This window comes from Acomys minous (genome assembly GCF_964271855.1).
Source record: "Acomys minous genome assembly, chromosome: 1".
NCBI lineage: Eukaryota > Metazoa > Chordata > Mammalia > Rodentia > Muridae > Acomys > Acomys minous.
In genome coordinates this window covers 29,101,513-29,125,256 of record NC_140483.1, presented here as the reverse complement: position 1 = coordinate 29,125,256, position 23,744 = coordinate 29,101,513, and the positions used below count along the sequence as shown (strand labels likewise).

The following is a 23,744-nucleotide window of genomic DNA, read 5'->3' as shown; positions in this document are numbered from 1 at the left end:
GTGAGTTGTCACTGTGAATGTGTGGAGATCAAAGGACAGCTCTGAGGAGTCGGCTCTCTCTTTCCACCATGGGCATGTGTGGCAAGTGCTTTCATCCACTGAACCATCTTGCTAGCACAAAATTCCCCCTTTTAAAATGGAAAACCAGGGAACCATATACCTACCTCCTCAACCCTCCTTTGCCACAGAGTGAAAGCTAGTGAGTTTGCAGTCTCCTCAGAACCTTTTCCCTCCCCTGCAGGCAGCACTCACTAGCCTACACGGTCTAGGGATTTGCCTATTCAGCACCTTTGATATACAGCGAGTAATGCTGCTGTCAACACCTGGGTGCAGCTGTTGAGGTGCCACCTTCTCTCCACTGTCTTTAGTACATGTCTGGGCACAGGTCACACAGAAACCCTGCTCTGGCCTTGGAGGAGTCTTCTAGCTCCCTCCTGAAGAGGCTGCTCTGTTTTACAGCCGAACCTGCACTGAGAAAGGACTCCAGTGTCTCCCAGTCTAACTAACACTTCCTACTGCGTCTCTTTCATCATTACGGTTCTAGCATGTGTGAAGGTGTGTGTGTGTGTGTGTGTGTGTGTGTGTGTGTGTGTGTGTGTGTGTGTAGGCTCTTGTACCAATACCAAAAGATCCAAACTATGAATAATCTAAAAGAATGGCCAAGACCAAGGAAGCAAAGTATTCGCTGCCTGCCAGTCTCATTTGCTATAATTCAAAGAAGTTCGTGTTCATTTTTACTGAAGACTTAGTAATTATCCCCAAGGTTAGGTTCACAACGAGGCTCTCCCCTATCAATACGTACACTCTCCCTGCATATGTACATTATACATTACATACTGCGCACGCAGGCCTGGTATGGGCAGACCTCATTAAGTCATTACTCACCCTGAGCTACGATAACATTTTGCCTCAGTCTAGGATGCTGGTAATCCTGGTTCTTAAGCTGTGGGGCCTGAGCTGAATCACATACTCTCCTGTGTCGCAGACGGCCCAGGCATTGTTTCAAGCATCTAACCTATTGATGGAGCTGTCACACCGTTGGAATCCCCGTGGGCACCATTACCTGTGGGAGTTCCAGCCAGGAAGATCAGTTAACCTTCCATAGGCCGCCCACTTACACTCAGTAGATTATACAAAAGCAAGCAAGCTCATGAAGGAGGGGGGAGCTGGTAAGTTTCCAGGGGATGACAAAATTACCTAAGAACAAATAAATTTTAAAAATGAGACTAGTAATAGTTCTGCCTCCATAGTGTTTTATATTACCTGCTAAGTTCCATTGTTGTTATTGCTATTTTGTATATATTATTTGTGTGTGTGTGGTGTGTGTGGTGTGTGTGGTGTGTGTGGTGTGTGTGTGTGATGTGTGTGTGTGTGATGTGTGTGTGGTGTGTATGTGTGTGTGATGTGTGTGAGTGATGTGTGTGTGTGATGTGTGTGTGTTGGCACATACCAGCCATCATGTTTGTCGTTATTAACTTTCTTACCATGCAAATATTATCATGTCAGTGGCTTGCTTCAGATTGCCTTTAATTGGCTGAATTAAAATCTTACACACTGTTTTTAAAATTTATTATAAATTATTCAGATTACATCCCGACTGTTATGCCCTGGCTTGTATCTCCCGTTCCTACCCTCTCTTCCTTTTCTGCCCTATACCCTCCCCCCAGACCTCTGACAGAAGGGGCCCTCCTTCCCTACCATATGACCACAGCCTATCAAGTCTCATCTCGACAGCCTACCTCTCTTCCTGCCTGGCCTCCCCCAACTCTGGGGAGCGGGGACTGTTTCTGACATGATGAACTCTTGTGCCCCCCAATTTGTTCGCTTCCTCTTGGTGGGGAACAGGAAGAGACAAGCCAGGGGATAACATGAAACTGAAGAGCTTCTGTAAGGCAAAGGACGCTGTTAACAGAACAAAACAGAAACCTACATACAGACTAGGAAAAGATCTTCACCAACCCTACACCCAACAAAGGGCTAATATCTAAAATATATAAAGAATTAAAGAAATTAAACATCACCAAACCAAATTATCCAATTAAAAAATGAGGGACAGAGCTAAACAGAGACTTCTCAACAGAGGAACAATGAATGGCCATGAAATACTAAAGAAATGCTCAATGTCCTTAGTTATCAGGTAAATGCAAACAAAACCAACTCTGAGATTTCATCTTACACCTACCAGAATATCTAAGATCAAAAACTCAAGGGACAGCACATGCTGGCAAGGATGTGGAGGAAGGGGAACACTCCTCTATTGCTGGTGGGAGTGCAAAACTTGTACAACCACTTTGGAGATCAATCTGGTGCTTTCTCAGAAAATTGGGGATAGTGGTACCACAAGACCCAGCTATACCACTCCTGGGCAGATACCCAGAAGATGCTCCACCATACAACAAGGACAATTGCTCAACTGTGTTCTTCACATTTTATACTCAAGGTATTTCCAGGTCCTGAAAGCACCATAGGGGTAGGACAAAGACTTAGAGCCCGGGGATTGTAATTTAGGATTTTACTTTCAAAAGAATCATGAACATGGACTTCCACTAGGGGGTGAGCGAGGCAAGAAGGAGGAGGTGGGCGACTGAGTTGGGCCAAGTCTTCCAGAGAACTATTGAAGTTCAACAGAATCCTGGCTCTGAAATACTTTCTTTCTTTTCTTTTTTTTTTTGAGACAGAGTTTCTCTGTGTAGCTTTGGCTGTCCTGAACTTGCTTTGTAGACCAGGCTGGCCTCGAACTCACAGTGATCTGCCCACTTCTGCCTCCCTGGGTGCTGGGGATTACAAGTGTCGCCTCTGCGCCTGGCTCTCTGACTTAAGTTTTTAACGTATGGTACTACCAGGGCCTTCTACCCCACAGTCAGGTGTTTATAAAACCAAACAACAAGAATAACAAAGGGAAGGAAGGATGCATAGGTGAACAGAAGCGACTGGGGGGTTGTGGGGAAGAATCCAGTTGCTATAGTTTCTAGTCAGCTACTGTGTTCTCAGGGCAAAAGACTGAGACCAGTTTTGGAAAGGGGTGGGGAGAGAGAGAAAGAGATGAGAAAGGGGAACAAAAGGGGAGGAGGATGTGAGACTGGGTTAGAGAAATGAAAGCAAGCAAACCCGGTTGGTGACACTTGGCACATTCTCCCTGAGCATAGCACACCCACCTTGTGCAAGAACCCAGAGCCCCAGGTGCTGACAGCTGACGGCTGCAGGGGGACTGCAGAGAGACCCAGGAAGCCATGGTGAGCCTCCCAGACTATAAGATCTCTAGATAGTCAAATTTTTCCCTTGGGGTTGAAGAGGCAGGTGGTAAGGGACAAGAAGCTGTCTTATCTGGTTTTAAGAAAGATTAAAAAAAAAAAATAGTATGCTGTCTCAAAAAAAAAAAAAAAGACTCTAGATGTTTCTTCCCTTGGTGTTTGCTCTGATGAGATGTGGAAGCATTACTGTTGAGATTAGGACTCTGCAGTGTCACAAAGTGGCTGAGAAGTGACACACATCTAGAACTACAGTTTTAAGATGTGTAAAAAAAAAAAAACTTATGGCTTTACTGCTTCTTGCCTTAAAAAAAGAAAGAGTCGTTTCCATTTCTGGCATCTTGCTGTATTATTCATTCATGTGTTGGAGGCATAAGTCCATCATGACCTAGTATGAAAAGAAGGCAAATTTGAATGCCCCTAGTTCATTAAACACCAAGAGTATTTAATGTATGCACACAAAGTAAGGTTGTAATTTGATTGAAAGCTCAGCCAAAAAGCAGGTGCAAAGATTGCTGAAATACAGAAAAAACATCACACCAATAATGGCCGACAGTTTGGACTGACACATGGAAACGAAATGAAATAAAATAGCACACCAGTTTGGAGTAAACTGGATGCCGTTATTTTCAGCCACATATTTTACCTTGGGTAAGGTAAAAGGTATTGGGCTATGTGATTGTTTTTTATTTGGAGAAAATTGAAGGACACTGCCTCAAGCTGATATAAGTTTGTAGTTCAGGGTTTTAAATATCATTTTACCCTTTGTTTGCAGGCATTCCCATTGAGATGTCAGAGTCCTCGATGGGGCGTGTGGAGCATCCTCAAGCTGTGGGTCTGGACAGAGCTCTGTTTTGGTATGCATTCGTATTTTGTTACGCCTGTGACTATTCTTCTCTTAAGTATTCGGTAAGAGCATTTAGTTGCCGGGAAAACAATCAGGTAGATGGCTATTAATTCTTTTAAGGACCCTCTGTTCTTCCTCTCACCTTCAGCACTGCTCTGAGCCCCCCTAACGCCAGCTTTGCATGCCACATTCTCTAGTGAAATCCTGATCACTGCACAGTAGCCCTCCATTATGGAAGAATGCAGCTATCTGAGAAACCTCTGATAAGGCACTTATTACCTGTAATAAGCTTACTTTACACTCCACTTTCTATTAATAGTTTGGCTGTGCGTCAGATGAGCAGTCCAGAGCGTGGGCGCTTGAGGGTTGGAGGGTTTTTTTTCGGGGGGGGGGGGTGGCACAGCGGATTTTTTTTTGTCTCTCTACTGATGTTACTGTTTTATGCTTAAGCCTTAGAGACTCTTCATCAGTAAATTTGAACATTTTAAACCATTTCCTGGGCAAACTCATGTTTCCTTCTTTTCTCACGTGGACTTGTACCTCTGTCTTTGTTTTTTTATTTTTGAAGGTTTTATACATGTACAATAAAACATGACCATAGCTACATGCCATCTCCCCTTTCAACTCCCCCCATGTGCCTCCAGCCCACCCACTCCCAACTTCCCGTCTGTCTGTCTTTTTTTTTTTCTTCCTTTTGTTTTCGGTAACCTAGTAAGCCCAGTTGGTGCTGCCCAAATGTGCATGGGTGTCGGCCACCCACTGGAGCAAGGGAAACCTAGCAGTGGCCACACCCTCAAAAAGAATGATGCTCCCTCCCCCAGAAACTATTAACCGCCAGTGACACCTCAGTAAGGGGTGGGGCCTGGAGATCCTCTACCCGACCAATGCTTGACCTTGTGTAGGTCTTATGCAGATACAGAAATCACAGTTCAACAGTGCATTAACCATGTCCCATCCAGAAGGCAGCGTTTCACAGCACTCCTCACCAGCCTTTGTGTCTCTTCAGCAAAGAGCTTTGGTGGCTGTGGGGTTAATATAAGAATTGCTATTTAGGGCTGAGTCTCTTATCGTTGGTGTTTAACAGTTATGCACCTCTCCATTGACTGTTCTCTATTCCAAAAAGAAATTTCTCTGACCCTGGTTGAGAGGAGCTCAGGACCATAGACTTAAGCATAAACATTTAGAAGGTACTTTTGGTATGTCTCTATAGTACTTGCCTTTATGATGTAAAAACCCAGTGAGCTGGTTTCTGCTGTAAAATCATAGTCCACATAGGTCGCACCATACTTACAATGGCCAATATCATCAAGGACATTGGGTACAATTATGCATTTTATTTGGTCTCTTCAAACCCCTCATGCTTGAAGCCCCCATATATTTATTGGACACCATTACCTGAGTATCTTTGCATGTACAATATGATGTAATCAATTTTGTGTCTTTGCCTCATTTTTATGTATGTTGCTCTTTCTTTACTATGAGTTTAGATACTAAACACTTGGGCTGTGTGTTGAGGCTTTGCCAGAAGCAGCTTCTTCTGCAATAAAGTGCTTTTTATGTTAGAAAAAAGATATTTAAAATTACAGCAGTGCTCTTCCTGATCTTGTTTTATTTTACCTAAAAGAGAAATTTCATATGTGTACTGTGATAACAGTAACAAATATTGACCTTTAGAAAGTTATCCCAGTATTTAAAAGTATGGTGTGGATTTTAGAGCTGTATTAGATTGTACTTTAATTAATTCTTAGTGACACACATTTCTAAAGTATGTTGGATAAATTACACTTGAGAGAATTTTGAGAAAGATCTTTCACTAAAAGAAATCTTCAAAGGTATATTTATGTGTAGTAGTCCTTGAATTAAAAAAAAAGTGTGTGTGTGTGTTTCTCTGTGTAACCTTGGACTCACTTGTAGAGGTTGGCCTTGAACTCACAGAGATTTACAGGAGTGTGCTACCGCGCCCAGCTGTCCTATATTTTTTTTTAAAAAAGAGAGAATGTGTGTCAGGATTCTGATCCAAGTCTGCCAACTGCTAATGCTGTGACCCTGAGACACTTGCCTGCTTTCTTGGGTTCTTGGTTCTTCATCTCTTAGTGACAGGCAGCCTGCATCCGTGCCTGGTCCACAGGCGACTCTATGAGTCATATTTTCTGCTGACGTTTTTCAGATTTCCTGACACACCATGGAGCTCGCTGTTGGACTTACCACTATTCAGAAAGACCCATGAACTGGGAAAATGCTAGAAAGTTCTGCAAGGAAAGTTTCACAGATTTAGTTGCTATACAAAATAAGAGAGAAATTGAGTATTTGGAGAAGACACTGCCCAAAAGCCCTACTTACTACTGGATAGGAATTCGGAAAATTGGAGACGTGTGGACATGGGTGGGAACCAACAAGCCTCTCACTAAAGAAGCAGAGAACTGGGGAACTGGAGAGCCCAACAACAAGAAGACCAAGGAAGATTGCGTGGAGATCTATATCAAGAGGGAAAAAGACTCTGGAAAATGGAACGACGACGCTTGCCACAAACGAAAGGCAGCGCTCTGCTACACAGGTGGGCAGGGACCAGACTCCTCTCTGACTCTGACTTAGGATGACCCAAGTTAGACTAATCAGACTCATTACCCAGAAGCTGCTAGTCCATCCTAAAACAATCCTCAATAAGCCTTGGGCGTAGCACTTCTAGGCATCCGCTATGTAAGGCTGGTCCCTGTACTCAACAACTAGGTCGAGTCGTATCCAAGTTTGTAAGCGTGCTATGTGGGGAATTGGGACAGACACAGCCTGTGCCCTAACAACAGGTAGGAAGATGATGCTGAGAGCTGGGTGGTTTTCCAAGGTATTCCTCCAACACCTCCAAAATTGCATAGAGAGTTACAGTGAGTTAATTCATTCTAAAAGCAAATAAATGTCTATGGCCAAGTGGTTGGCATATCCCATAAATCAAAATTTTAGAACACATTAATTATTATGGAAAAATATTAGGAATACTTTAGCAAATCTGTATTTCTTTCTTTTCAGTCTTTTAAAAAATTTAATTACTTTACAGCCTGATCTTGATCCCCTTTCCTCCTCTCCTCTGTCGCCTTCCTCACAACCTCCCCCCCCACCCCATTCTCCCTCTCATTTTTCTTAGAGAAGGGGAAGCCCCCAAAGGGTACCTACCTGCCCTGGCACCTCAAGTCGAAGCAGGACTCAGCACATCTCCTCCCATTGAGGCCAGACAAGGCAGCCCAGCTAGGGGGAAGGGCTCCAAAGGAAAGGCAGACATCAGAGAGCCTCTATTCCCACTGGTAGGGGACCAACACGATGGCCAAGCTGCACATCTGCTACATAAGGGTAGGGGGTCTAGGTCCAATCTGTGCATGCTGTTTGGTTGGTGGTTCAGTCTCTGTGAGTCCCCGTGGGCCCAGGTTAGTTGATTCTGTAGGTCTCCTTGTGGTTTCCTTGACCCCTCGGGCTCTCTCAGCCCTTCCTCCTACTCTTCCACAAGACTCCTGAGCTCTGCCTATTGTTTGGCTGTGGGTCTCTGCATCGGTTTCTATCAGTGCTGGGTGAAGCCTCTCAGAAGACAGAGCGAATCTTTCTTACTCATTATAATAGTGTAAAAAAAAAAGCTTTGTTTGCGTGAGGAAGGAATTATGATCGCAATCACATTAAAATGTCTTTGTCTAATCTGTTTAAAGCCTCTTGCAAGCCAGAGTCTTGCAGCAGTCATGGAGAATGTGTGGAAACCATCAATAATCACACTTGCAGCTGTGACGAGGGGTATTATGGGCCTCAGTGTCAGTATGGTAAGACTTTTCTTTTTCTTTCTTTCTTTTTTTTTTTTTTTTTTTTTGTTCTTTCGAATAGCCACTAAAGCCATGCTAGCTTAGGACAGCAGCTGGTTGTGACAAAATGATATAGCTGGGACAAAATAACGTTGTCCATTCTAAGAAACGGGAAGTTGTGAACAAGAAGGCGAGGCTTTCACAATGGTATGTATCTTCCTGTAAAGATTTCATAAGTCAGCATACAGTTTCAATATTTTGCACAGGTGTTTTGGAGTCCCACGAGGAACAATGCTGACGTTTGTCAAAGCTGAGCAGGCTGCGAAAAAAAATTGGGCGTGTAGATCCAGTTCCAGGAATATAGTCCAATGAGATCGCAGGATTAAGCAGAACTATGACGCCCAACCGAACTAGTTCCATTTCCCATTAGGAGAGTGAAGTTTCTGGAAGGCCCTCCTGCTCTTTCATAGGCAGACATGACAAGGAATAGGAAGGGAAGAACTCACATATGATACACAGAATACGTCACAGTCATTTAATAACACATCCTACACACTTATTATGGTTGAGCATTTTCTGGAGAACACAGATGCAGATTATTATAGATTCTGTACTTCTGGGATGTACAGTTAATTAATAGAAGTTATCTGTGTTCAGTGATCAAGTTTGAGGGGAATGAGATGAACAGGAGTAAGTGTGTGGAGAGATCTCCTAACATCCTTTCATTGCACTGAGCGGCCCCTCAGCATCTCACCAGCAGCACTGAGGCGGCTGTCCCAGCATCAGGACCAAGGAGTCCTGCTAGGAAGGCAGAGAAAGAGAGGGTGAAGAGTGATCCGGAGCCCCACTTCCGCCCCCCTCTGCACAGTCACTCAGAGAGGCAGCGGTAGACCTGGAACTAAGAGAATACACAAATGCAGACGGAGAGAGGCTCAGACTCCTACTGAGAAGAGCATCAAGTCTTCTGAGGGATTCGGGAGGCAGAGGCAGGAGGATCGCTGTGAGTTCGAGGCCAGCCTGGTCTACAAAGTGAATCTAGGACAGCCAAGGCTACACAGAGAAACCCTGTCTCGAAAAATCAAAAAAAAAAAAAATCTTTTGAGGGAGGCTGTCTGGTTTCAAGATGTGTCTGATACACACAACGGAAAATTACGAGAAGAAGAAAAGTAATATTTTTAAGGGATAAAGGACTGAAACTAAAATTAATTTCAGTATTAACCAACTAGACTAGATCTGACTAACTTACTTAATCCCCAAAACCACGACTTTTCCCTAATGCCTTACCTGCACTGTACCATCACTCTGCCCTGTGTTTTACTCCTTTTAAAACTGTGTTTTCCTTCTTGCTTTCTGTCATATCGTTTTTCTGGTTGTATTTTTTGTTTTTTGTTTTTGTTTTTTCAAGACAGGGTTTCTCTGTGTAGCCCTGGCTGTCCTGGAACTTGCTTTATAGACCAGGCTGGCCTCTAACTCAGAGGTTCTCCTGCCTCTTGCTCACAAGTGCTGGAATTAGAGGCACGTGCCACCACCACTTGCTTCTGATTGTCTTTTTAACTATAGTAATTTATCCTGTTTTTTTCATTGGTGCTTATCCAAGGCCATATACTCTCAGTCTTAGCATCTATCTTTTCTATTGCTCTGACTTGATTTGTTTCATTCACCAAGTGTCCTGAATTTTATGGATTTATATATCTATGTAATCTTTGGATTAACCAAATCTGTCTTTAGCCATGACCTCCAAATATGCTAAGGGTGTTGCTGCCTTGGAGGTCTATCTACAACTCAAGTATCCCCGGCCAGCTCCTTTTTTTGTGTAATTGTAACTACATTGCATGGAAATGGCATATGAAATGACTCTGCTGTGAACCGCTGTCACCTCCTCCAACACTTGTGTAAGGTCAAATCTTGCAAATTCAATTTTCAAATTTTTACTCATTTTATGGGGCTGAAGAGATGAGTTATCTTAAGAACACCAACTGGTCTTACAGCAGCTCTGAGTGCCGTTCCCAGTAGCCCTGTGATGGCTAGCAGAAATCTATAACTCCATCCCAGAGGATACACTGCCCTTTTCCTGCCTCCCGAGGCTCCAGGCACACAAATAATGCACACATATCTATAAGAAGGTAAACCCTAATACACATACAATTCAGTAAAATAATTTTTATTAATTAAAAAAGCTTTGGTACTATCACACTTGCGTATAACGCATGGCAGTTGCGTTCACCCCTTTCCCCATCCCACTTCCACCAGCTCCTTTCTTCGTCCCAACCAGTTCCCATGCTAATTACATTTTATAACTCGTTACTTCTCCAACATTTCTGCTACGTGTCGCCTACATTTGCCCTCACTGTTTTTCTCCTGTTACTGCTGTCATCCCTAGATGAGCTCCAGAAGTTTAAATTAGCTTCCTTCAAATAAGCTACTCATCCTACAGGCAAGCTGACCAATTAAACATAATCAGACCACGCCGGATGCGCCTTTCACTCTTTTATCTGCCACTATCATTTGTCTTGGTAAAATTAGAGCTCATTAAATTCCAAACTGATGCTCGATGCATGGCAAGTGCTTGTTAATGGAATGAAAAAGGTGAGCACTTTGTCTTTGCCCCTCTCTTTCTAAGCATCCCCCACACTGTGCTCTGTCTCTCTACAAAGCAATCTCAGCATTTTGGCAGTTTTCTACTTTCCACATTCAGCTGGCTTTACTTGGGGCCTTCTCTCTGATTCTGCAGGGGATGGCATAGTTCTGAGATTATTTCTTCCCAGACTATTTCTTTGGACCCCAAGACAGACAGATGATTATCAAGTAGCAGAGACAAGCCTTGAGTCCCTCGGATCTTCATACCCTTCTCAACCCTGTTTCTCTCCCCATTAAAGTGGTCCAGTGTGAGCCTCTGCAGGCCCCTGTGCTGGGTACCATGGACTGCACACACCCCTTGGGAGACTTCAGCTTCCGCTCACAGTGTGTTTTCAACTGTTCTGAGGGAACAGAGCTACTCGGTATTGAAGAAGCACACTGTGGACCGTCTGGAAACTGGTCCTCTCTAGAGCCAACGTGTCAAGGTGAGTGACTGGAGAGTGAATCTTTGTTGTGGCTTGTGCTTATCATCTGGGGAACCAAGAGGGGGGTCCTGCCTAGATGTCTGTTTACTCTTCTGCTGTGTAATTAAACCTGACTGAGGTTGTAGTTTGGTGCCTTTCAATTTTTTTTTCTTACTAACCGAAAGGCAAAACTCAACAACAACAACAACAATAAAGCCAAAACAGTAAAAAAGTGTTTAAAGTCACCTGACATTTTATACTATGATTTATAGTGACACATTGAAATTATGCTGTGTATTTCATTTTTCTCACTGTACACCGCAGCTGAACTTTGGTTCCTCACCTTCAATAACACCTATCTTATGTGGTGCCCTACTTAGCATCAACCAGTTTCCTACAGAAGACCTACAGGTCTTTCTTGGTTGTTTCATTTGGTGGGTTCTTAAAGTCATCTTTTATTTGTTTTTCTCCAGAGTGAGCTCTCCGGAGAATAACAATTGCTTTGAAAAAACAAAGCTAGGCCCTTGATTGTTTTCATTTGAAACAGAGTAGGTTTTATCTATTCTGTTTGTCACAGATAGAGGAAACAAAACCAAACCAAACAGTGGGGTTGTATTTATGAAGCTTTGGTTAGGCTTGTTGCATTTACATTTCTAGTTCCCTGGTTTAGTTCTCTAAAGAAAACCAAAATCTGTCACTGAGATCATAGATCTGAATTGATGTAACTGATATATTGTATAAATGTCAGACCTGCTTCAGGAAATGGGAGTGTCCCTAGGACCCATTGAGGAGCTGTCACAACACACACACAGAAGCTTGAAACCTCTGTAATCACTGAGAGTGTCCCATGTAATCACTTGAGTCCACGGCTGTATGGTATGGCATTTCAGGAGTGTTAGCCCATCACCATGCTGCAGTGGCTGCCTGGAATGGGGCTATCCTACACCACCATGGGCTATCAATGCCTTCTTGGTGCCACCCATGACCAATTATTGCACAAGATCACACTAAGAAAACAAGTCTGAAAGCACTGCCAAAAAGTAACTCCTACAAGTTAGAAATTTCTAGTTCTTTTATGGATGGTCCCAGTGCTAAATGACTGGTGGCTTTGTTCATGCCTTTAATCCCAGCACTTGGGAGGCAGAGGCAGGTGGATCGCTGTGAGTTCGAGGCCAGCCTGGTCTACAAAGTGAGTCTAGGACAGCCATGACGACACAGAGAAACCCTGTCTCGAAAAACAAATAACAAAAGAAAAACCTGTGATTGGGCTCTGGCGAGAAGGTTCAGTGTTTAAAAGTTCTTGTTCCCTGCAAGGACCTGGGTTGCTTCCCATTAGATGGCATTGCTACCTGTTATCCCAGTTCCAGATAATCGTGTGCCACGCGCACACATACATGCAGGAACTCATACATACAAGCTAAAACCAAAACGAAACAAAAACCCCCTCAGGATTGACAGTGAGCCTGGGAGTGAGACAAGAGAAGCTTAAGGGACATGGTGTGGGACAAACTGCAAAACATATGCCATCTCTGAAACAGCCATAGTGAAATCCATTATTGTCCATGGTTAATTTATGCTAATAAGAAGGTAAAGCAATGCCTTTGGTCCTGAATGCTATCTTGTGTCATTGTGTCCTCACGGAAGTGGCTCAGTGTGAGCCTCTAGCAGCACCTGATCTGGGCACTGTTGAATGCAGTCACCCTTTGGCCAACTTCAGCTTTACTTCGGCTTGTACCTTTAACTGCTCGGAAGACACTGACTTAATCGGGGAGAGGAAAATTGTCTGTGGACCATCTGGCATCTGGTCTAGTCCGAGTCCAATATGTCAAAGTAATTAAGTTTGCTGAGAAATACCAAAGGCTTGAAGGCGGAGCTGATTGACTAGCAGAAGGTGGGAAAGCTATAACAAACCTCTAAGGTCCACTTCCCCCAGTACATGTAGCCAAAAAAGACATCTATACGCACTTGTATACTATAAAACCCTTTGGCTACTCTTGGCCTCTTCTGTAATGATAATTATTTTCTTTTCTCAATCTCAACTCTCTTCTTACTTTTAAACTTTAAGCCCACTGTCTTCTCATTTATGCATTACCCATATTTTCGATTCTGCCACAACTTGATTTCTTTGTTAGTCCTTTAAAATGCTTCTTCAAAGGTCACAAGTGACTACCTGACTCCCAACAAATAGAGGATCTCCACTATCCTAAGATAATGCCGCCTAACTACGTCTGTGCGTGAGAAGGACCGCAGCCTCCTCATCTTAGAGTAGTACATGAAAAAGTGATAACATAAGTGCACGTTAAATTAGCTTACGGAGTAACAGCTGTCAAAGTGTGCCCAGCCTAGACCATCTGCACAGAGTATAGAAGTGCTAGGCTTGAGGATCTCTGGGTGTTTAGGTAGTGTGGGGGTGGGGAGCAGGAAGGTGGCAGAGAGGACATTACAGTACGGCTGCATGCCAGGCTCACCAAGTACATTTCCTTTTGAGCCCATTTCATTTTCATTTCCTCATCTTTAGCAAACCAACAATTGCCAATACGTAAAAGTAGATTCCTTCACATGGAGGCATTGGAAGATAGTTTTTTTTTTTCAAACTAATATTTTTCAATAAAAGGCTGTAAGCAAACCTAGTTCATATTTACAAAGGGATGTGCAGACGTGTCCTTTTAACTTATTTGAATGGAGATGAAGGGGATTGTCCCTTTAGATCATTGCAGATCCTGGGTATATAAGCAGTGGCTCCTTTAAAGTAGGTAGCGGTAGCAGCTTCCTTTGACAAGATGCCCAGGTTGTTGAATTCACTTTCCTTGTAGTTAGACCCTAAGCTTTCTAGCTCTCCTTTGTGCTCAAAAGTCAACCTTTAAGCAAGAGGGAGAACAAAGCACCATGATGATTGCTGATCCCCAGGAACAGCATGAATTGCAGATCTGACAACTGCGATCCCATAGACACCCAGCCAGCCCATTGTCTCCACATCCTGGTCCTGGGAATATAGCAGAAGGACAGAACGCCACATGTCATGAGCTGGTCTAAGGAAACAATGCTGTGGTCTCACGCCATATGCCTCGCTGACTCCTCTTTCAGAGACGGACAGAAGTTTCTCACAGATCAAGGAAGGCGACTATAAACCCCTCTTCATTCCGGTGGCTGTCATGGTTACTGCATTCTCAGGGCTGGCATTTATCATTTGGCTGGCAAGGCGGTTAAAAAAAGGTAGGTGTGGTCAATAGCAGCAAAGTAAAGCAATTTTAAAGTAGGAAGAGAGGGGGGGGGGGAGTGGGAGAGAGAAAAGGAGAGAGAGAGAGAGAGGGACCGAGACTGAGACCCCACAGGAAATAAAGTGCAAGAGACTTAACTGAAGCAGGTGCCAAGCGACTTCTGTGCTCTGTAGGCACAAGTCATCCCCAGAGACACTGAGCCTGATAGACACCTTCATTTAGAAGAGCCAGCCAATGGTTCACACGAGGTAGACCTTTTCATGGGTTTGCTCAGATGAACCTGGCTAGATGAGACATTGGAATGGTTCTCTGGTCCTGTTTCTGTGTTAAGAGGGAATGCATTGCCACTGGCTGCCCGGAGCCCAGCTGCCTTTGATCTGAGCACTGGAATAGCAATAGGAAGTGAATCGTTATCATTTAGGGTTTTCAAACACCTGATTCCTTTAAAAGTCACATAACTGCCTGGGTATTGACAGGGGCAAGTTGTATTGCCCTTGGGAGACATCCTTGTGGATTCTCTCTGGAATCTATTCACTGAGACCACAACTATAACCTAGCACATTATATATGTACATACACACAGATATGCATGTACATATACACATACACACATATGTATATAGTGTAATAGGCTACAGTGGAGGATATACACATATCCAAATGTCCAAATGATATGTGCGTGCGCACGCGCGCGCGCGTGCACACACACACACACACACACACACACACACACACACACACCTCCAATTAGGCAAAACTTGGGGAAAAGGGGCGCTTGCTCAAAATTTTAGTCTCTGTTACCCAGCACATAAATAAACACTACATGAGAACACAACTTTTTACCTTTGCCCGCTTCCTCCCCGCTGAATATGCCTCTGCATTCAGGTAAGATCAACAGACCAGCCACAGGCCCACAGACGGTGGCAGCTTTTGTGTGCGCACTACCACATTTGCCCAAGTTTATCTAGCAGATCTATGTAAAACTGTAAAATTCATATACCCCTGCAGCTTTAAAGATTCCCCCCTGTATTAAGGTCAGAGACTACGAATGACCCTAAAACAAATGGCTGACTCATCTATGCTAAGTCCTGTGGTATAAGTTCTGGCCACTTAAGTTCCCTTCCATCAGATCCATTAGCGTGCATTCTGTTCCTCGCCCATCTGCATTGGCAATGGGAGGAATATTATCTGTCAGTCTCTAATGATCTTCACTATGGTTTGATCTTCTTTCCAGATTTAAAAATAAGGAGTCATTTTCCACCGATCCATAAAGACAACAGAGGGTGCACTTTCTGTGTCCAGGAGCACCACTAACTGTTCCGGGTCAGCACCGAACAGTTCAAGCATCTCTTCTGCTTATAAAAATTCCACAGACTTTGGATATTAGCACAGTGCGGGACTATACTAAGTACTGACACCAGCACCAGCACAAACAAAGCGAAGAGTGATCTTTTCTTTCACCAGTGATTAGCCTTCTCATTGAGACTCCAACTGTCTCGCTGCCTTGAGTGGAACAAGACAGTCACTAGATAGGATCCTGAGCAAGGCGGCTATTAGCTTAGTAACTTCAAGGATGGCAAGTCCTGTTAGTGAGGAGGATGTCGAGCCCCAAATTTCATCCCTTTCCTAGGTGGTTGTACATGCAAAGGGATGTAATCCAAGTCACACGTATCTGGTGGGTGCTAGCTGGCTCAGGCTGTGTCAGAGCAAAGATGAGAGAAGCAGTAGGTTGTTTTTAAAGTTTTACCCCTGGAGTCAGTCATTTCTGTACACGATCTCAAACAGATAACATTAAGACAGCGTGCCCCTGCTGTGGGAATCGGAATGGGGCAAACAGGAAACAGATAACGGGCACCTGGGCTAGAGACAGTTGTGCTACCAAAGAGAGTGGCAGTTCCCAGAGCTCACTGACTGGAGGAAAACCCGGGGTAACTGTGCCGAGTTCAATAGCCTTCAATTGCGAAACATTGACTGATCCCTCAAGCCTGCAAGTGAATGGCTTTGCTGGCCAAAAAATTTAGTCATAAAATTTCAGCCATGGTTCTTTACAACATGAACAGTTTCAGGTTGGTTTTTTGTTTTCCTGTAGAGACACTGGTACAATTGGTGGCTAGGTCCCCAAGATGAAGCCATAAAGATTTAATCAACACGTTTATAAGAATCATAGTGAAATATAATAATTCTATATCTATATATATTAACTCATGCATGTTGTAGCTTTATTGGGTTAATCAAATTGAAAGGGGGGGACAGGTGATAATTCAGAATATGAGAGCCAATGGAGGGTCCCAACTTTCTTCTCTCAGATGGATGCTATGAACCAGGTGCAAGGGCCTGCCAGTGCCCTAATGGTTTTGGCTTCTAGCTTCCTTTTAGCTCTCTTCTGGGCCCACAAACAAGTGCCCTGGCTGTGGGCTGAGCTAGCCCACATTTGGGACTCCTAACTTTTCTCACTTTCCAAGGCAATGATATTTTTAGGCCAAGCTCTAAAATCTCTCATTAGCAGGAGCTCAAGTCAGTAGTGGCTCTTCCATCTGAAATAGCACTCCTAAAAAGCACTTGTCTTCAGGGTCATAAGGTTGTTTTTTGTTTGTTTGTTTTGGGGCATTTGTTTTCTTTTTTTTTTTCTTTTTTTCTTTTTTTGGCCTTGGTTGGCAGAATTTTCCACCTGACCCAAGACACATGGTTAGTTCAGTTCATGAGCCTGAATGCATTCTCCCTTAGTTTTCTTTTCTTCAAAAAAGGCACTCCCTCAGTAGGACTTTCTCAATAGGATCAGGTTTTTTGTTTATCTATTGTCATTGCTTTCATTGTTCATGTATATATAATTTCTGTGAAGATGAACAAATGGACTTGAACTTGATTCTCCATGATCCATGCATTTGGTCCATGTCATCTGCCAGCTAAATTTTGAAAGAAAAGGTTTGAAATACTAATTTCTAGAACTTTAAAATATTTTTTAAAAGGTACTGTATATTACATGGCAGACCTTGGCCAAAACACATCTGTGTTGACTGATTCTAGAATAGCAGCTTACAGCCACTGAAATACACCAAGCCCATGCCCTCTCCCTCAGAAAGCTTTCTTTCTGTTTTTTCCCTTTGTTTCCTACAGACCTCAGTTCTTCAGACCACTAAGTAATCAATATTTACATTCTTTTCTGTTAAAAAAAATAGAACGGGATCCAGTTCATAAAATGTACTTGCATAATCAACTAACCTTGCCAAACTGAGTAAGCAACACTAAGCTGGAACCAAGGTTCATGTTAGGACACAAAAAAACGTGAGTTCTGGAGTCCCACCCACCTGACCAAAGTGGTTTTCACATCTAGCTCCCAGGCAGCCCGTCAAAAGAGGAAACAGAAATATTTATAACATGGACTGTATATATGATTGCGTATGGTAGATGAAAACACACTACTCAAATTAGGCTGCACAATTCCCACTGACTGTACTAATAAGACCGGAGTGAAATCCTCAGGGTTCACATAAAAGAAGTGAAGGCCATTGAAGTCTTTGAGGGAGAGACTGAGGAGAGGATGAGATGTGATATAAACATATGAATGGGACACAGGGCCTGGCTTCCTGAGCAGCACAGCTTGCGAATGGAGTCCCAAGAAGCAGCAGCCTGTGCCTGTTATGTCACAGCACTGGATGCTCATTGGTACACCTTCCCACATCCCCCATAGTCCACTTAGTCATAGATGGATGCCTGCTTATCAAATGCATAATGCACTTCAAGGGACAGTTATGGGGGGTGGACCAATCCTTTACTTAAAAAATTAAAATTGTCTACTTTTTGATACCATTTTTTTTTCTATTCTCTCTTCTATTTTTAGGCAAGAGATCTCAGAACAGGTAAGTTTCTCAATGAAAACTTCCCACATCTATTTTTCTCATCCCTTCTTTTCTTAAGGCTCTTCCTGTTATAGATAGAATGTCAAGCCCCAAGTAGTTATTCATTTCGGGGTCTCATACAAATGGCATCCCAGGTAAGGCAGTTGAGCACCGGCCTCCATTAGATTCTTTGTGGGGTTGATGCTAGTGGAGTTAAGTGGATGGGTGTACAAGGATGTCTAATAGGAAAGGAGATTTCATATGATGCGGAGCTTTCCAGGTAGTCTCTGAATTTTTCATTGAGGGTTAGAAGCACAATGCTATGCTTCTTCTTGTCTTAGCTTACAGGACCAACGTCTAACAATTGAGGAACATCCAACACTTCCAACAACTAACATATTGTAAATAGGAACTGCCCAGGCACAGGCCCTCCGTACTTAACACAGAGGGGTGAATGGCTACCGTGAATAAGCACTGGCCTTCAGAAACGAGGAGCAGCTGTGGAGCGTGACGTCTCCTCCCCACCACTTCCCTAAAGAAGCATCTGCTCCACTTTCTCCTCAATGTTCCAATTCTTACATTAGGGTAATAGTGTAGGTCGCTGAGAAAAGACGAAGACACATAGAAGTGCCTGACCTATCTGGCAGAAATGAAGAAAAGGAGGACTAAAAGAAGTGGCCAGAGAGACAGGTGCAGGTGGATGAAGAATAACTGGGCGGGGTGGGGGTGGGGGAGGGGGAGGTGACAGATAGTAGGGAAAGACAAAAGTAGAAATAGTCTCAAATGCAGCTAGAAGAGCCATCGCATTTCCACTGAGTGCCTTAAAGACATTAGAGGAAAGGCCATTTAGCTAATGGCAGAAGTCGGCTAGAGTAAGGATTAAGAATCATTGAGGACACCCAGCAGAACAAGAATGCTGTCTTGAGAATTTGTCACACAGACGGGGAGAGTGGTGGGTGGGTACACCGGGTCAGTGGAGCCTTTTTACTCTGTTTTTGTTACTGTACTTGTGTAGATGGAATAGGGTCTCTGGGGGCTGACCCCCTTATCTCTGTAGCAGGAAGCCCACAGGAACTAAAGAGTTCTTTTGTGCTCCCACCCACTGAGGGCCAAGTCTTTTGGCGCATTCCTCTACTCAGAGCCGTGTCTGGCCACAGAAACACCTGCTTTGATCACTGCTGCAAGAAAGCAGTTGAACTCATTCAAGGACTGAAAGGCCAGCTGAAGATTCTGGTAAAAAAAAAAAAAAAAGCATAAAATTAGTTAACAGTTGTCAATTAAATGTAGAAGTATGTTGACTTTTAAAAATTTTATAATTACTCAATTAACAGTTGTTTACTGACCATGTTTGCATTAGAACAAGGCTTAGCTTAACTGAGGCACTCAGATCAACAAGTCCTTGGCTCTGCCTCAGGGAAATTATTATCTAACTGGGGAATTAAGACAGAAATATTTAGATGTGCAGAACAATGAAAGGCAGAAACGGTAATAGCCGATAAATTTTGTATTGATGAACAAAACCATTGGTCTAAGTGATCCCAGAAAAATCTTACAAGGAAGGCAGAGTCTGGGAGAGAATCATCACAACTTTCAGGATAGGAAAAATAGCTCAAATAATGCATGAGAAGGGCGGGTCTAAGAGCAAAGGAGGGCCAGGAGTGGAGTTTTCCTGTTTAGTTTATGGAGGAGGATCTGTGCAATAGAAGTTGAGAGAAAGGCTGTTTCCCTCACACCAGAATGTGTCCTGAGCGCTCACACCAGGTGTTCTGGAACCTGGAAGCTAATTGGCTGCCTCGAGGCGATCCTGATTCATAAAATTTTAGCCTAGCAAGATGGAGGACATCATGTTAAGACTGTCTTTATAATTAGGTAAGTAACCCACCCACAGGCCTTGTGCCAGTGACAGAGTTACAGTAATAAATAATAGGTAAAAATTAACTTTCATCAAACAGTATGCATGTTGCATACTGTTCTGAGTGTTTTGAGTCTCAAATGGTTAAATGCTGTCTACAAGCCTGTGTAGACAGGGAGCCCTAATGACAGCAGAGAAACAGAAGAAGGATAAGTGACAAGCTTCAGGGGACTCGTTGAGGAGAAGGAAAAGCTGGGACTCGTAGCGCCCACATCCAGGGACAATGCCCTGTGACCGTTGTGCTTCTAGATCTCAAGCCCCTGGACTTCCGTGCTAGGAGTTTAACTACCAGAGGTCCTCTTCCAGTAAAACGATTTACTTTCACACTAAACCATGGTGTGATGGCACTGAGGAAGGGTGTGGTAGACAAAATAGGGTGTGTCTCTAGACCAAGCCAACGGGAGATGAACACTGTAACTCTAAACACTCTTATGACTTTTTTCCCCGATTCTCACAGGTCTTGTACTTGTTCCTATTAGGTTTTGGTTGATGAATGAATGACTCCTTGGGCATTTGTGGTTTTGATTCTTGCTGGTTATTTTGACTCTTCTGCAAACTGGTTCTGTTTATCACCTCATTTGGTTTCTGGTTTCTAAATTCTACCTGGGTAAAAGCTACACCCAAGATACACAGGATACGATGCCAACCTCAGAGGAGGGTACATGTGAGATTCTGCTTTCAGAAACATTTTTATTTCTACACCGACAAGCAAGTTTGCAGCTGCCACAGTGGTTTACCCTGACGGTTTCACCACGAGACCGGAGCCTCAGAGTCTGGTTGTCTTTTTGAAAGGTGCAAAGACACAGAAATATGGTTCTCCTCCACCCTTTCCAAAATGGCACAGTTGTAACATAGAATACAGTGGCACCCATTTCATGAATCTAAGTTTGTCACCATCCCTCTAAATCATATTCTACTAGAATCTGATCTTTAGAACTGGTACCACTCTTTTATGAGTTTTTATTTTCTCTAGCCTCATTTTTCCACTCGAGGATACCATCTTTTACTTCCCCAGCTTTGCATGGTCAATAAGCCCTTCAAATGTTAGACACAGAAATTAGCAGTATTGCAGAAATATGACCAGATGTCATCTGTGGACCAGCAGTGTGAACATCACTGCCAAGCTTCTTAGAGAGTCAGGGCCTCAGGGCGAATCAGAGTTCACATTTAAAATATTTATGTGGAGAGAGCTGACTCGGTGGCTAGGGGTATGTACCGCTCTGGCGAAGAACCCAGGCTCACAACTGTCTGAAACTCCAGCTCTACATCCAGTGCCCTCTTCTGGCCTCCTCAGGCACCTTCACTCATGTGTGCACATACACACATGATTAAAATCAAGTGTGCACAGACACACACGATTACAATCAAAATAAGTCTTTAAAGCATTCATTTGGGGGTGGTGACACATGACTGTAAAATGTTGCTGTGGTGTCCCTTCCCCATTTGTTCTCAAATGTTCCTTATCTTTCCCACAATTTCCAACTGGAAGCATTTCCTTGCTTCTCTTCTTCATGATAGTGGCTATTTTTCCCTGTTGCTAGCACTTTAGTGTTTGCAATTTCCTTGCCTCTCTCACCTAGAAGAATGTTTACCTGTAGCACTAACGCTTTCATTTTTGCCATTTCAGAAAGATCCTCTTTTATAATCCGTTGCTTCTCTTTTAGGATGGACAATCCATACTAATTCATCCGCTGAGAAAGGAAAGCCACACTGTTGGAAAATGACTTCAAGTTCTTGCTCGAAGAGTTTGCACACAGGCATCTCCCACGCTGAAGATGAAGTATTTGTTCAGTGTATCTGGAAGGATTCCTACATGACCAACAGCCCCTTCTAGCTTCCTCCTGGTTGTTTGTCGCCTTAACCCTAGTCCATAATTTTTGCTTGTAAAGCTCAGTGTTTTATTATCTTTCCTGTGAAGGAACAAATAAGACGATTTCAACTTAGTACTGTGTCTGATGGCAAACACAGTGAAAATCTGATGCACGTGTAGCTGAGAACTCAGGCTTCTTGCACACAGTCCCCAAACTATGGTAAAGTTGATTTAAAAAGAAATCTTTGGTTTCCCACTCCAAAGAACAGTTCAACCTGGAGATGCACTGTTTTCAGCGTAGCCCCACTCTCTTGTTCACATTAATCTTCCTCATCTCCTTTTCTTAGGTGGCTGAGTTCCACACACAGCATCTCATAGTCACTGAACAGTAAAGAAGAGAAAATCGCCAGCATTGAGTTTTTGGTTTTGAGGTTTCCCTTTTCTTTATTAGATCTTTCTAGGTCCCTTGAAGCCAGTGTTCTGATGATTGTTAATGACACAACCCACCGTCCTGGAGCTGCAGATGATGCGTCTTTGATGTTATGAAGACAACTTAAAACAAGCAGAAGGGTTCCTGGCCTCAGGCTGGAATGACATCCTTCCCCTTTCTAGCATCTCCTACTCAGACACCTGAATTCTGTTCTTTAAGATTCAGGACAGCTGTCCCCAACCCTTGCCACTTCTTTTATACCTAGCTCTTTAACTGGCCCAACCCAAAGTCTATCTCATTTTCTGGCTTTACTCTGCAAAATCTTTATAACATGATGCATTTAAATAGAACCTGCTTTTGTTTTGTTTTTTAAAATTTCAGTTAGCCTTATTGCTTGTTTATCAGAATATATGTTGGTTTTTTTCCTAGGTGAGATTGTACCTTTCTTGAGGGGAGAGATTGTGTGAGGTCTCTGGAGTTCCTAGTTTGTTACTTGACTGTTGGTAAATTGTAGGAACACAGACAGTGAATTGAAGCCTGTGTGAGATTTCTGAGAGCTTGTGAGAAAACACCAGGCACACAGGACAAGAGTCTTTTAACCACTGCTCCTCCATTACAGGGATTTGTTCTTGGAATGTGCTCTCGTGCCCTCCCAGATGTAAAGAGGAGTGGGTTTACTTCATACTACCCACCATCTACTGTTATTATTTAGATGATGTTTCTAAGCACCAGTTGCCCTCGTGACTGTATATGACTTGAACTAATTTGACCTTGCACTCAGGAAACTCATGTGACCTTGCTAAACTCATGTGACCTTGGTCTCATGACTGCTACAGCCTGAACTTTGCTTGTATGACTTTACCTAACCCTTTCTGGTGCCCTGAATAAAGCTGCTGATTGCAGGGAACTTTAGTCTGTCTCATTTTTAGACTGCGCTCTCCCATCAACTAGAGCTATGACAGTAAGGGATCAAAAATAGATTAAAATAAATTAGAAAAAGTATACAAGTGCAGTGACAAATTCTCAGGTAGCTTCAGCTCCCGAAATCCTATGGGAGGACAAAACATTGTTAGAAACTGGCTGGAGTTGGATGTGGTGGTGCATGTCTTTAATCTTTGCACTTGGAAGGCAAAGACAGAGGCAGGCAGAGCTTTGTGAGTTCATAGTCATCCTGGTCCACATTGTGAGTTCTAGGCCAGCCAAGGCTATATAGTGAGACCCAAACAAACAAACAAACAAGTGGTGAAACTTAAATGAATAAACAAATGAAAGAAAGGAAGGGAGGGAGGGAAGGAGGGAAGGAGGGAGGGAGAGAGAGAGAGAGAGAGAGAGAGAGAGAGAGAGAGAGAGGAGAGAGACTGGAAACATTTTTCTGTTTCACAGCCAATGTGACCATTAAGCAAATTTCACATCTTGTGAGAGTATTTTTTAAAAATAAGGATCATGTTTTTCTCTCTTAAAGTCAGCTTCAGATTCTCCTGCGATTGCAGAAAGCCCTTCCTTGTCCTATGTTGTCAACTAGGAGGTGTCAATCACACATGGCTTAGGGTGCATCCTTAGGAGAAGTAATGTGCATAAAGAACAGACTGAAGTGTTGACAGTCCTGCCTGAAATGCTTATTTCATCAAG

At 43.3% G+C, this 23,744-nt stretch overlaps 1 protein-coding gene across 1 annotated transcript; it reads left to right on the top strand.

Annotated features, from left to right (window-relative positions):
- The first annotated feature begins 3,073 nt into the window (after positions 1 to 3,073).
- Positions 3,074 to 23,015, top strand: SELL (selectin L). Its single transcript, XM_084776831.1, has 9 exons — positions 3,074 to 3,233; positions 4,024 to 4,105; positions 6,263 to 6,649; positions 7,782 to 7,889; positions 10,745 to 10,930; positions 12,554 to 12,739; positions 13,994 to 14,122; positions 17,966 to 17,984; positions 21,540 to 23,015. The coding sequence occupies exons 1-9, from the start codon at positions 3,231 to 3,233 to the stop codon at positions 21,556 to 21,558; spliced, it is 1,119 nt and encodes a 372-aa protein (XP_084632957.1). The 5' UTR covers positions 3,074 to 3,230; the 3' UTR covers positions 21,559 to 23,015.
- The last annotated feature ends 729 nt before the right edge of the window (positions 23,016 to 23,744 follow it).